We start from the raw sequence: 15,465 nt of genomic DNA on the forward strand, positions 1-15,465 counted from the left end.
TAGGGTTTGGCTGGCTACACATCATTGGATGATATACTGTTCGGATGCGGGTCAGAATGATGTACTGTCCATTCTGATCAGTGTGTATCTGTGGTTTGGACATTTCCAGCTGTCGGCCATGAGGACGCCCCATCTCATTTGCTGCACATTGGATGGCTTGGCCCCACTGACGGCAAATAAATTGAAACACACATTCAATTAAGGGATTATAATTGTCATTTCTCCTTTCTATATTACTTTGATAAGATTTGCTGCGGGAGTGAGTCATAGAACATCTTCTAAACTTACGGCCTGATTCAGAAATGTACGCAAGCCTACTTTGTGGGTGATGGGCCCTGGTGCAAAAAAATATAATTTGGGCCTCCTTACTCCACCCCAACCCAAGTTTATAATATGCAACATGGCAGTGGCTGTCAGTGAGAGGCAGGGGGTGACAGTGAGGCAGAGAGGAATAATAAGACTGCGGTCAGACACTGAGAATTTAGTGGAGGGAGACAAGGCAATTGCAGATCGGCTAAATAATAATTTTTGCTCCGTATTCACTATAGAAGGAGAAGGGAAGGGACCACAGTTAAGTTGCAAGGACATTCATAAAAATAAGGTACATTTACTAAGGAGAAAGTCCTAACAGAACTCTCAAGACTGAAAGTGGATAAATCAACGGGGCCAGACGGAATACATCCAAGGATACTAAAATAACTAAAAGATGTGTTGGTAGCGCCATTAACATATTTATTCAACCAGTCACTAGATACAGGTGCAGTTCCAGAGGACTGGAGAAGAGCAAATGTAGTTCCACTGCACAAAAGCGGAAGCAAAGAAGAAGCAAGTAACTACAGGGTTGGGGTTGAGGTGAAAATGTGCAGGGGTGGTGTTGATATGCAGGGGGGGATGTTGATGTGCAGGGGGGGATCATGTGCAGGGTGGGAGTGAGGTGATAATGTGCAGGGGTGGTGTTGATGTGCAGGGGGGGGTGATTATGTGCAGGGGGGGATCATGTGCAGGGTGGTGGCGAGGTGATAATGTGCAGGGGTGGTGTTGATGTGCAGGGGGGGTGATTATGTGCAGGGGGGGTTCATGTGCAGGGTGGGGGTGAGGTGATTATGTGCAGGGGTGCTGTTGATGTGCAGGGGGGTGATCATGTGTAGGGTGTGGGTGTTCATGTGCAACTATCTTCAGTGGTGGGGTTTGATGGATCATGCAGGGGGGGGATGATATGCCGGGGGGGATAATGTGCAGTGAGGGGTGTAATGATACATGGAGAGTAGCCTGTATTTTCTGTTTCTTATGCATGGTGACTAGCCTGTTGTTTATATTATTGTAATGGTGGAGCAGAGTGCTGTGTCATCTTGTTATTAATGTGCAAGTTGTTGTGTCATGTAATGTACTGTTGAAGCTGACTCTGTTGTCATGTTTATATTGCAGATTGCTGTGTCATGTTATTGTTATTGTACTGTTAAAGCAGACTGCGGTGTCATGTTTTTGTTAATAATGTGGTACTTGTTTCCTGGACCAGATTTTCTACGTATTTTTTAAGTGTAGGTTGCTGTGTCATGTTATTGTTATTGTACTGGCAGGGCATACTCTGTTGTCATATTGTTATTGCAGATTGCTGTGTCATGTAATACTGCTTTCACATTGCAGAAATGGGTAATGACACAGTATTCTTAAATGGGACTTTAAAACGGGTCTGAGCCTTGAGACCTTTCACATTGCAGGTGAAAACCGTTTTAAAAATCATTTAATACCATTTAAACATTCAACCCGTTTAACCCCCAAGGGACACGTTTCAAGCCATTGAAATAGAGCCATTCACACTGCCTAAAAAACGGCTTTAAAACGTGTAGGACTCTGCTTTTTAACCGTGTTGAAATACCAGTTAACTTTAACCGGTAAATCAACTTTGGCACTTTCACATTGCAGCCTTAAACGTTTTAAAATGGGAAAAAAACGGCAATATACCGTTTTAAAAGTGCGATGTGAAAGGGGTATTATTGTTACTATACTGGCGGAGCAGACTGCGGTGTCATGTTTTTATTCATTTAATGGCACTGCAGCTTGCTGTTGCATTTTATTGTACTGGTTGGATTAGCATGTAATTAAATGTAACTAATATTGTACTAGATTTTTGATATTGTACTAGCATATCATTTTTAATTTTCTTTTTTTATCTTTCTTTTGTAGTCGCTGTTACCAGTTGAAAAAATTAAAGCCCATTTCAGTTTATCGTCCCATCATTGTCAAAAAGGTAAATTTTTGTGGAGTTATATTGCACATTAATCGTCATATTTACCTTTCCAGTGCATTGTATTTTCCATGGAGTATAGCCTTCAATTATTCAGAAATGTTTTTGTTTTCATAATATTTTTCAGAAATGCCTGGAACAATGGGCCATAAGTTTTGGGGAAGATTCATCGAAATCTACAAGGAAAACAGCTGCCTCTGGAAGACCGATCACGGGGACTATCGGAATCAGGCAAAAAGGAATCAGGCGTAGAACAAATTGATTGATTACAGTAGAACCTGTGACAGTGCTGAAAACACTCGGTGGGTTCGGAGGAAGAACGCAAATATGCGAACAGTGGTGGTGAAGGAGCACAATCAAGTCCTGGAATCGCAATGTTCTGGAGCCGGGACTGATGACCTTTACATGCCGAAATTGTGGTACTATGAGCGAATTACGTTTATCGTTGAGCAAGCTTCAAGGAGAAGAGCAGAGGGAACTCCTACGGATGAAGACTCACCGTCAAGTGATTCGGAGAGTGCGGACATAGTAAGTTTTTGATATGACATGTCTTGTATGTAACCAAGGAAGAAACAGTCCTCCCGTCCGACCAGCTCTGTTCCAAGTGGCCAAGAGCATTGTTGTAGGCATGCGGAGGAAGCTCACAGAAATCCTCTGGATTATTTTCAAAATTTCACCAACCACATTGCCGGTGAGATGCGGTCCATGGATCCAGACCAGTTCCGCATCTTTAAGCGGTTAGCAAATTGCGGTATGTCACGCGCAGCAGACAAAAATTTGACTGATGAATGTGACATACTGCCATGTCCTATAAGACACAGGCCATTGCCCCCACAGCCCAACTACCCACATCACCGCCCTATGTACATTTCGCCGGTTAATCCTTCGCCTCCCCATTCTTTTTATGTGCCGGGACCCCCTATACCATCCACCTCTGCCACTGACCCCTCTTCAATGTCTGGTGGTGTGTACTCAGCTTCCCCTACCCCAGAGGATGATGTCTTTTTTAAATAATTCATATTTTAATTTGGCTTCATTTTTTAATTTAATTGCTTATAACGAAGCTCTTGTTCTTCTCCTTGATTTGTTTGCTCAACGATAAATTTCTTTGCTCATTTTACCACAATTTCGGTTTGTGAAGGTCACAGTACGGTACTTCTGAACGTTGCGATGTCCGTACTTGTTGTTCTCCTTCACAAACCACTGATCGACATATTTGCATCTTCTTCCGAACCCATTGGAAGTTAGCAGCACTGATTACAATGTTCTACTGTAATAATCAGTAGTTGTATGCCTGATTCCCATTTCCCTGGTTGCGATAGTCCCTTCCACAGAGGCAGTTGTTTTCCTTGTATATTTCAATGAATCGAGCCCACACCAAAAAAATAATAATAATTAAATTTAAGAAATGTGTAGTCTCATTTATTTTAATGTTGACTGTTGTTGTAATTACAAATGTATATATTTGTGCCAATTCTTCCCTCAGGTGCTGGATGATATGTTGTGGCCGACAGGCAGGATCCCAGTTTACAGGTGATACTCTCCCTCTTGGGATTCCATGACTCCCATTGACGGAGAGTATAATCTGTTCCTAAAACACCCCCACTATACACACCACCCCCACTATCCAGGCCACCCCGAAGCGTGGTGAGGCAAGCGCAGTGAGCCCCGCGAGGGGATGCGGAATACATGTAAAGTAATCCGCGACCCCTCGTGGGGCTCGCTGCGCTCGCCACACTATATAGAAACAACTCCACGCCGACGTGCATAGTGGGGGTATGAAAAAATCGGAGGATGCGTTCCACCGCCGCTCGCCACGCTTCGGGTGGCGTGGATAGTGGGGTCTCATTTTAAGCACCCATCACATCACATGACATGAAATATCGCATCACATCACATTCGGTGCATCGTATCGCATTTGGTGCCATGCGATCCTTTGCGATATTTCATTGTATAAGCACTCCTGTGCAGTTAACATGGACATCGCATCGCATTGTACAGTACTATAGACAGTATGCGATATTTCATCGCATTGTGTACTGTGTATAATGCTGTATGATGTGATTGTATCACATCGTATCAAACGCATCGCACAGCACTATAAACAGTACGCAATGCGATGCGATTTCCCTACGCAGAATTAGCATAGTGGGCGCCCAACTAACATATAGGTACCAGATAGTGTTATGACTATATCCGAACTAAACCCCCTCTCTGTATTTGACAAACTGTAGTACACATAACACTGAACAAAATGCAGTTGGTCCAGTTCATCAGCATTTCAGTTTAAGAAATGTGATCCATTGTTTGAGGCCAGAGTGCAATGGGGAGTAGGTCACTACCCACCACCAGAGCAGTGCATTCTGGGTATAGGTATATAAGTTCAGGACAAGCTGAACTCTTCCTCTTTGACCATCACACCCTGGACACTCCATCCAAATACAGCGTGCTTTGCAAGGTATCATTTATACTGTACATTTAAACATTGCAATATTTTTTATATAGAATGATAATCTTGCCATCTATATCTATACATTTACACTCTATGAACTGTTTTCTGACTATCCTATCTGTAATACAATGCGGATCTATCTCTTTCTCACCTCTTGGCCTAGTCACACAGACACACACGCAGACCACAGACCAAACTGCTACATCTCTCATGTGTAGCAGACAGCGGATACGGACATAAGGTCGACAAACATTCAGTTGACATGCAGAAAGCTCGACATCGGCCTAGGTCGACATCAGTGGCGTAGCTACGTTTTGGGCGCCCCCCCGCCGTTAGGGGGGGGGCGCCCCCCCCCCCCCCCGTCGCCGCCCCGCCGAGCACCCCTACCCTGCCGCCCATGCAAACCCCCCCTCAATCCCCCACAGCCTTACCTATCGTGCTGGTCCCGGCGGCTCCGTTCTTCTGCTGAGGACCACCAGAATATGGCCGCCCCCATACAGCAGACAGTTTCAGAGAACTGTGTGCTATATGGGGGCGGCCATTTTGTGGTGGTCCTCAGCAGAGGAACGGAGCCGTCGGGACCAGCGCGATAGGTAAGTCTGCGGGGGATTGAGGGGGGGGGTTTAACTATAGCACCGCAGCCCCCGGCGCCCCCACATGCACAGCGCCCCCCCGCGGTGGAGGGGGCTGCGGTGCTATAGTTACGCCCCTGGTCAACATGCCATTAGGTCGACACAAGCATTAGGTCAACATGGGCAAGGTCGACAGTCAAAAGGTCAACACATAGTTTCTGCCTTAGCCCCCCCCCCCGCCCAGCGTTATACACAAACCCACCCCCCTAGGGAAAAGACAAGCGTTATACACACCACCACCCCTTTGACATCACCTCCCCCCACTCAGCCAGGGCTACAGTACACACCCACCATCCACCATTACTCCACATCCACCAGGTGAGCGGCGGGTCTGCCCGCACAACCCCCCCCCCCCTCCATAAGTGTGTCTGCCCACAAACCCCCACCCGCCCCATCAGTGAGTCTGCACCCCCCCATCAACACCAGTGCCTGCCCCCTTCCCTTCCCTAGGGCAACGGTTTTACCCGCAACCCCCCAACCCCAGAGCAGTGGGTCTTCCCGCTCCCCCCCTCCCCATCACCCCGTAAGCGGGTCTGCCCGCAAACACCCCCCCCCCCCGCGCGCGAGCGGGGCTGCCTGCAAAGCCACCCCCCCGCACAACGTGTCTGCCCGTAAACCTCCCCCATCAGTGGGTCTGCCCACACCCCACGCGAGCGGGTCTCCCTGCACCCCCCCCTCTGCCAGCACCCCTTCTCCACCCCCCCAAGCGTGTCTGTCCGCAACCCCCCCCAATCAGCGGGTCTGCACTCCCCTCCCCGATCAACACCACTGCCCTCCCCCCTTCCCCCCCCGCTGCAACCCCCCCAACCCCAGAGCAGTGGGTCTGCCCGCACCCACCACCACCACACCGTGGGCAGGTCTGCCTGCAAACCCCACCCCCACATCCCCTTGCGAGCGGATCTGTCTGCACCACCACCACCCTGAGCGGGGCTGCCCGCACACACCCCCCCCCCCATCAGTGGGTCTGCACGGACATCCCCCTGCGAGCGGATCTGTCCGCACCACCACCACCCCCCCAGCAGGTCTGCCCACACCCCACGCGAGCGGGTCGCCCTGCACCCCCCTCCCTGCCAGCACACTCACCCCCCCAAGCATGTCTGTCCGCAAGCCCCCTCCATCAGCGGGTCTGCACCCCCATCAACACCGCTGCCCGCACCCCCCCTGCTGCATCAGCAGGTATGGTCGCCCACAACCCACCGCCCGGAGTATTGGGTATGCCTGCCCTCCCCCGGAGCGGCGGGTCTGCACGCAAACCAGCCCCCCTGGATGGACCCCCAGGTCTGCCAGCACCCCCCGTCTGCCCGCGTCCCCCCCCCCGCGAGCGTGTCTGCCCCTCCCCTCTGCCAGCACCCCCTTCCCCCCCACCAGCATATCTGTCGGCAACCCCCTCCCCATCAGCGGGTCTGCACCAGCCCCATCAACACTGCTGCCCTCCTCCCTTCCCTCCCTCAGGGCAGCGGGTCTGCCCACACCCCCCCCCCGCTGCATCAGCAGGTATACCCGCACCTCCCCAACCCCAGAGCAGCGTGTCTGCACCCAACCCACCGCCCGCAGTAGTGGGTATGCCCGCCCTCCCCCGGAGCGCAGACCTGCCGCTCCGGGGGAGGGCAGTCACACCCGCAGCTCCAGCGAGGGTGGGTGGGTGGATGCAGAACCGCCGCTCTGGAGGAGGGGGAAGGGCAAGCATACCCGCTGCTCCGGTGGGGGTGGGGTGTGGGGCCAGACCCGCTGCTCCAGGGGGGGTGGCCCCTTACGACGGTGTGAAGAGCACCCGGAGGGCGCGATGAATCACCCAGTCTTACATTAAATACATACATACACAAAGAGCAAAGACTGATAATACACATACATTATTTCTATCTTTAAACATACAGGCTAATACAGTGCTTGAAGTCGAAATTTTTAAATGGGGATATGGAAAAATAAAGTATGTAGTTATAAGCCCACTGGAAAAGGGGTGTGGCCGCTCAAAAGCAGGCATGTCTTTAAGTGTAGTGTACTACACCACATAGCCCTTATACACCATATTAGTAGGACCCCCTAAACTATCTAGTACTAGTGCCCCTTACACATTGTGCCACACAGTATAAGCCAAAATTCAATGACAAAGGGACAGGAAGAGTTACAGCAGAGATAGAGTGACAACAGGGCCACAGGGACAAAGAGAGTGATAGCAGGGACATAGAGAGAGTGATAGCAGGGACAGAGAGATAGTGACAGCAGGGACATAGAGAGAGAGAGCGATAGCAGGGACAGAGAGTGACAGCAGGGACAGAGAGCGCGTGACAGCAGGGACACAGAGACAGATGAGAGAGAGTGACAGCAGCAACACAGAGAGAGTGATAGCAGGGACACAGGGACAGAGAAAGAGTGACAGCAGGGACACAGGGCCATAGAGAAAGAGACTAACAGCGGGGACAGAAAGTGACAGCAGGGACATAGAGAGTGATAGCAGGGACTGAGAAAGAGTGACAGCAGGGACACAGGGACAGAGAGAGTGATAGCAGGGACATAGAGAGAGTGATAGCAGGGACACAGGGGAAAAGAGTGGAAGCAGGGACACAGGGAAAGAGAGAGTGACAGCAGGGACATTGAAAGTGATAGCAGGGTCATAAAAACGGAGAGTGACAGCAGGGATAAAAAGAGTTATGTGGGGTACACACCAGAACGACCACAATCATCCTCGACCGATAGACGACCATGAAACGATTTCCCATGGACTGCCCGGGAGCTCCTGGGCAGTCCCCAGCAAACGATTTGCAAAAAGTGTGTTTTTTTGCAAAACAATCTTGATCCAATCCCGATGCGATGGTATTGGACTGTCCACGATGGACAGTTGGTCGGACTGGTATTGATGGATCCTACCTGCAGCATGTAGGACCCATGACGCGACCAAAGGAGCGGCGGGTACGCGCATCGGATCGCAATCGGATCAACGAAATTACAAAAAAGCACAAAAGTACATACAATCTACATACAATCGGTATTGTATCAGGATTGATGGGATTGAGGGAAAATCATCCTGGTGTGTACCCAGCATAACAGCGAGGACAAAGGGGCAGGAACAGTGACAGCGGTGACACAGAGACAGTGACAGCGAGGATACAGGGACAGAGACAGTATGGAAAGGGCTGTAACTATGTGGGCTCCATAGCAAAATCATGAAAGCCCCCCTCCCTTCCCTAACTATTATACCATCTGTACTGCAATAAAGTCTAAATACAAGCACATATTGGGATAGGGGTGTTTGTGGGGGCTACAGAGGAACAGAGGACATATTAAGAGAGACCGTTCACAGCACCGTATAGTGTGGGTGGGGGAGTGGGTGTTTTGGGGGTTGTCACGGTGGACAAATATGCACAGTATATGGCACAAGGCACATATTTGGGGGTGAGTTGGTGTTCACCCTGCAGTGGATAGCTGCGGGGGGGGGGGGGGGGGGCTGCTGGGATCAGCACTCACACTGCATGGTGTATAGTTAGGAGAAGGGTCAGAGCACAAATTTGGGGGTTTGTGTGAGTGCTCAATTTTCACAAAGTATAGTGGGGGGGAGGGCGCAGTGTATAGTGGGGAGAGGGCAGAGTGTAGAGTTAGTGGGGGGGAGTTCACAGTGTATAGTGGGGGAGGGCACAGTGTATAGTGAGGGAGGGCACAGTGTATAGTGGGGGAACACAATGTATAAAGTGGGAGTAAGGGCACAGAGTATAGTGGGGAAGAGGAGTGGGCACAGTATATAGAGAGGTGGAGTGGGGGCACAGTGTAAAGTGTCAGCACAGTGTATAGTGTCAGCACAGTGTATAGTGGCTGAGGCACAGTGTATAGTGGCAGCACAGTGTATAGTGGGTTGACACAATGTATAGAGTGGGAGTAAGGGCACAGAGAATAGTGGGGGGGACTGGAGGCACAGTGTAGAGGGGGTGGGGGCAGAGTGTATAGTTAGGGCACAGTGTATAGGGGGTGGGGGCACAGTGTATAGTGGGTGCAGTGTATAGGGGGCAGTGTATAGGAGGTGGGGGCACAGTGTATAGTGGGGGCAGTGTATAGGGGGTGGGGGCACAGTGTTTAATGGGGGCACAGTGGATAGGGAGGGCAGTGTATAGGAGGTGGGAACACAGTGTATAGTTGGGGCACAGTGTATGGTTGGGGCACAGTGTATAGGGGTAGGGGCAGTGAATAGCGGGAACAGTGTATAGGGGGTGGGGGCACAGTGTATAGTTGGGGGACAGTGTATAGGGAGTGGGGGCACAGTATAAAGTGGAGTGGAGGCACAGTATATAGGGAGTGGTGGCACAGTGTAAAGTGGGGGGGTGGGGGAACAGTATAAATTGGGGGAGTAGAGGCCCAATGTATAGTTGGGGCACAGTGTATAGTGGAGGCACAGTGTATAGGGGGTGGGGGCACAGTGTATAGGGTGTGGGGGCACAGTGTATAGTGGGAGCACAGTGTATAGGGGTGGGAGCACAGTGTATAGGGTGTGGGGGCACAGTGTATAGTTGGGGCACAGTGTATAGGGGGTGGGGGCACAGTGTATAGTGGGGGCAGTGTATAGTGGGGGGCACAGTGTATAGGGGTAGGGTCACAGTGTATAATTGGGGAACAGTGTATAGGGGGGGCACAGTGGAAAAGAGGAGCGGGAACAGTGTATAGATGGGGCACAGTGTAAAGGGGGTGGTGGCACAGTGTATAGTGGGGGCACAGTGTATAGGGGGTTGGGGCACAGTGTATAGTGGTGGCAGTGTATAGGGTGGGCACACACTGTGTATAGTTGGGGAGGGCAGTGTATAGTGGGAGCACAGTGTATAGTGGGGGCACAGTGTATAGGGGGTTGGGGACAGTGTATAGTGGGGGCACAGTGTATAGTGTGGGCACAGTGTATAGGGGGTTGGGGACAGTGTATAGTGGGGGCAGTGTATAGTGGGGCACAGTGTATAGTTGGGGGAGGGCAGTGTATAATGGGGGCACAGTGTATAGTGGGAAAGAGCACAGTATAGAGTCGGGGCGCAGTGTATAGGGGGTGGGGGTGCAGTGTAGAGTGTGGGAAGTGTATAGTAGGGGCACAGTGTATAGGGGGTGGGGGCACCGTGTATAGGAGGTGGGGGAACAGTGTATAGTTGGGGCGCAGTGTATAGGGGGTGGGGGCACAGTGTATAGTGGGGGCACAGTGTAAAAGGAGTGGGGACACAGTGTATAGTTGGGGCGCAGTGTATAGGGGGTGGGGGCACAGTGTAAAAGGGGTGGGGGCACATTGTATAGTGGGGCACAGTGTATAGTGGGGGGAGGACAGTGTATGGTGGGGGCACAGTGTATAGTGGGGGAGGGCACACTGTATAGTGGGGGCAGTGTATAGTGGAGGCACAGTGTATAGTGGGGCACAGTGTATAGTGGGGGGAGGGCAGTGTATGGTGGGGGCACAGTGTATAGTGGGTGAGGGCACATTGTATAGATGGGGCACAGTGTAGAGGGGGTGAGGATACAGTGTATAGGGGGGTGGGGGAACAGTGTATAGTGGGGGCACAGTTTATAGTGGGGCAGAGTGTATAGGGGTGGGGGAACAGTGTATAGGGGGTGGGGGCACATAGCACATCTTTTTTTTTGTGGGGGGGGGGGAGTACTCACCCTGCACAGTGGTCCTTGTGGTGGTGGTGGTGGTAGGCTGGGGTCTGGTAGCCAGCATGCTGAGGAAACAGAGGCACAGGAGTGCAGGTAGGAGATTTAATTCTAAATGTTCAGCTGGCAAGTTAATGGGGGCTCTCTCCCCGCAGCCTGGCTGTTCTCTTCCTTCTCCATGCTGGATGAGAAGAATGGGAGCAATGGCTGAGAGAGACCGGGGTGCCTCCCTGTCTGCGGCCCCCACCATGCACAGCAGGCTGCTCAATGTGTGGCTGTGTGCTGAGCTGCGCACTGGCACCACCGCTCCGGACTTCCAACATGCTCAGCCTGCGGGCAGGGGTGCTGAGAGAGGGGGGGAGCAGGTACAGTTTACCTGGGCCCGGGCCTATCAGGGGGGCCCTGGTCTGGACACACAGTTCCCATTCCAGCCACCACCAGCAGCAGCAGGTGCCAGTGCCATGTCTCCAGCCCAGCAGTCCCAGACCTGGTTCCCCACCCATGTCTAGGTCACTGTGTTCCAAGGTGGAAGGTGTGTGGCTGGTTGCTCTATGTCTGCTGCCTCCCTGCATGCTGCTGGGGCTGAGATCCGACTCTGGAAGTCAGCATGTAACCCCTGACAGAGCATGTACTGTAACTCCATGGCAATAAGCATGTTAACCCCTGGAAAGCATATACATCCATGGCAATGAGCATGTTAACCCATGGCAGAGCATGTAAATCCATGGCAACAAGCATGTTAACCCCTGGCAGAGCATGTAACACCTGGCAGAGCAGGTTAATCCAATGGCAACGAGCATATTAACCCCCTAATATGCAATAAGCATTACGGTGTGTGGAATAATGTGTAATGGGCATTATGTCATGTGGTAAAATTTGTAATAGGTATTACGGTGTATGGCATAATGTGTACTTCCCACTACAATGTGTGGCATAACATGTAATGAGCATTATGGCATGTGGTATAATATGTAATGGGTGTGTGACATGTGTAATAGACATTACGGTGTACATTTTTGTCCCTGTATCCACCTTGAAAGCAGTGGCGTAACAACAGCTCCGCAGAGGAGCTCTGTCTGTGGGGGCCCCAGGAAGTTGTTGTACCGGGGCCCAGGATTTCTCTTGCTGGTCCTGCCTGCGGGAGATGGGTATCTCACCTGTCCCCTCATCAGCATCCCGTCTCACTGTTGTGGGGTGTGGTATCACTCAGCCTGCAAGCTGGGCAGGGAGAATGAACGGGTGCAGCAGAGGCGGAGACTAGTCAGAGCTTCCTTGTCTGCAGCTCCTCGGCATGTTCTGGTACACAGCCCATTACTGGATGCATGTGTGACTTGGTGCAGGGGCAGCAACTATAGGGCCCCATAGCAGCTGCATCCCCTGCACCCTCGTTAGTTACACCGCTGGGGCGGCGAAGGAAGCGCTCCCTTTGAAGTGGGGCATAGAGCCAGGAGTCGGTGAGGGGAGAAAGTTCCCCCTTGTGCACAGGTTCTGCACCGCTGTAAAAAAAAATAAAAAAAACAGTGCTCGAAGAAAGTGTCGGTATGCCATACGGGTCTATACCGGCCCACTTCCAGCACTGCGCAAATATATATTTAGATACTTTTAGTCTTGGCCACCAGAATTAATGTAAGAGATGGTTTCTATGGGTCTTTAACATTAAATGTTCCTCTATCTAAATTTAAAGACCCATAGAAACCATCTCTTACATTAATTCTGGTGGCCAATACTAAAAGTTATAAAAAATTCATTATGTATACGCCCATATCTAGAATTCAGTTATTTATATTCCCCATTGTTTACACCATTTCTGGAGGAAAATCCTTCCTATGATGGTGGAATAAGAACATACGTTCCAGGTGCATATTCACCAGAGACCCTATAGCTGGGACAGTAGAAATGCTATATTACCCTTAATGTTTTCTGCAATAGGAGCTGTTGAAAGCTTAGTGTTCTAACACCAAATATGGCCAAAACTTGTATGTCTTCCTATTCAGATTGCACTTACCTATGGAAGTAACCAAGTTTTAGAAAATTTCTAAAATGTTTTTTTTGTGTCATTAATTATGTATCTTCTGTATCATCCTATAGATGGTTATAATAATGTTTCCCTAAGTCCTATGACTATATTATTGTACAGCTGTATTGTACTTATACTATTTTATAATTTTGTATAACAACCCCTGATGAAGTCATATATTGACGAAACGCGTTGGGTTTTATGTTTACTGCGAAAATGTTCCATCTACGCTCAAAAAGTGGCAAAAAAAAAACTGTAACCCAGCATCTGCCATTAAGTGAAATTTTATCAACTTTAATGAACTTTTTATGAAAATAAATACACTCAAGGACTTTGGGACTTTTTATTATTGTTGTTGACTGCCAATCAAGGCTATATATTAATAAGATCTGCCCCCAGGGCGCCATCTCACCATTGTTGTTTTATTCTTTGTTGTTTCCAATCCATCAGGAAACTGTGTGAGACAGGCAGCCTTTTTCAATTCAATATACAGTATATAAATATCTGTAGGCGCAATTGAGGAAAATTGTGTGTGTGTGTGTGTGTGTGTATATATATATATATATATATATATATATATATATATATATATATTCACATATTAACACAAACAAATAATCAATGAAAAGTAAAGTGAATTTAGGGTCAGATTTGAACTGTAAACTCACCTCTGAAGTAGCTTAGAAAGATATATCTGACATGTTTGTTGAAGCTATACTGCATTATCTGTATTGTGTGTAACCATTTTATGTATTGTGAATATGATTTTGATGTTATCTTTGTAAGGTAAAAGACATTGTACTTTATCTGTTTGTTTGTTTAGGTAACAGAATGAATGAATGGTTCCTTTATGTTGATGATGTAGAATAGTGACCTGGACTGTAGATTGGGCAGGGTAGCCTACTTTTCCAGTCTAACTTATTAGTTAGGCATACGCCCAACTAATAGGGCATGCCTCAAATCAGATCTATGCATATTTCGTAATTGCCCCCGAATTGTATGAAAATAAATAAATGCGTATTGTTTTTTTACACCATCCTATACCATGAAACAGATGCATTTACCATTTAATCCAATTCTACATAACACGCACCTTTATCACTTAATTTTCCCTAAATGAGAATGCCCCATTCCTTTCCTACAACCACACATGGAAAGGCATTTCAGTAGATGTGCTCAGAATATGGTGTAAAATGCAGACTACTAACTTATTATATATTATGTTTCAGGACATTTGCATGATGGATTTGAACCTCTATCTCCAGCGGATTGGAATTACAGAACCAATATCAAAATCCTCCTCACCGTCCCTGTCAACACTACGGAAGTTACATCGCCAACACCTTCTCTCGATACCCTTTGAGAGCCTCAGTATACACATTGGGGAGAAAATTATCCTGGACACTTTATGGATTTATCAAAAAATAGTTTTGAGAAACCGTGGTGGCTTTTGCTTTGAGAACAATGGTCTTTTCTCGTGGGTGTTACAAGAGCTGGGGTACCAGCCACTGGTGCTATCAGGAAGATACAGGGACACGGTCACCGGTATGTACGGACCGCCGTTTGACCACATGCTACTGACCGTGGAGTTGGAGGGCAGGCGGTGGCTTTGTGATGTTGGTTTCGGAGAAGGATTTCTGGATCCATTGCCCTTGGAGGCAGGATGGGAAGAGGAGCAGGACAATGGCGTGTTTCACTTACTGCAGGATGGAGAGGAGTGGTGCTTTGAGAAGATGGAGGACGACAAGTGGAGGACTCTGATCAAGTTCACCCTTGAAGAGAGGAAGTTTGAGGACTTCAGGGAAATGTCTGAATTTCACCAAACCTCACCTAGGTCTATCTTTGTATGCAAGACTATCTGTTCCCAAACTTTACTAGGTGGCAGATCCACCTACATGGGGCGCAGGTTGATCAGCACACAGTATACCAAGGGTGGTGGGAGTGCGAAGACCACTAAAGAACTCACCGATGAGGAGGTCCCTGATCTGCTCAGAGAGATGTTTGGGATCGTGCTCAATGCAACATTTGTCCCCAAGGACGAGGTTTGGATACCTTCCCCTGATGGAAAGTAAGGGCTCGGGCGATAAACAGTTTACCCTATTAAGTAAATAAAAAGGCATTTGCATTCTTTACAGAATAACTACACCAAGTTTAATGATCTTTACTACTTGCTCGATTTCTTGGTAAATTAAGCGGTGATACATGAGAAAAAATGAGCGCTAATTGAGATTGAAAAAGAAAGTTTTTTTAGAAGCAGTAGAAAAGAAAAAAAGGATGAAGAAGATAAAAGACAAAAAAGCACCTGTAAAAGAAAGGGTTAATGAAAGCAATGTTTACGCTCCTTTGTAGGAGTGTTTGTGTTGAAGTCCGTGGGGAGCCCTGTTGCTATCCCTCTCTCTATCCAGACTCTGAGTGCAGCATACAGCGTGTGTGGAGCGGGCGGCGGTGTTTGTCGAAGCCGCGTCTGTCTCCGCTCCGTTGCTCAAGCATGTCAGCATGTCTAGGCGTTGCT

General features: G+C 49.0%; 1 protein-coding gene across 1 annotated transcript; it reads left to right on the top strand.

The window, feature by feature from the left end:
- The first annotated feature begins 2,376 nt into the window (after positions 1-2,376).
- Positions 2,377-15,111, top strand: LOC146021396 (arylamine N-acetyltransferase 2-like). Its single transcript, XM_083155180.1, has 2 exons — positions 2,377-2,773; positions 14,183-15,111. Exons 1-2 carry the CDS (start codon positions 2,573-2,575, stop codon positions 15,023-15,025), a joined length of 1,044 nt encoding a protein of 347 aa, XP_083011306.1. The 5' UTR covers positions 2,377-2,572; the 3' UTR covers positions 15,026-15,111.
- The last annotated feature ends 354 nt before the right edge of the window (positions 15,112-15,465 follow it).

Source organism: Crinia signifera, chromosome 7, assembly GCF_055691185.1.
Source record: "Crinia signifera chromosome 7, ASM5569118v1, whole genome shotgun sequence".
Lineage (NCBI taxonomy): Eukaryota > Metazoa > Chordata > Amphibia > Anura > Myobatrachidae > Crinia > Crinia signifera.

Excerpts from the sequence above, each read along its gene's own strand:
- LOC146021396 (XM_083155180.1), top strand. The coding sequence starts at position 2,573 with ATGCGAACAGTGGTGGTGAAGGAGCACAATCAAGTCCTGGAATCGCAA. Across the intron at positions 2,774-14,182 it reads ATTCGGAGAGTGCGGACATA|GACATTTGCATGATGGATTT; the intron begins GTAAGTTTTTGA and ends ATTATGTTTCAG.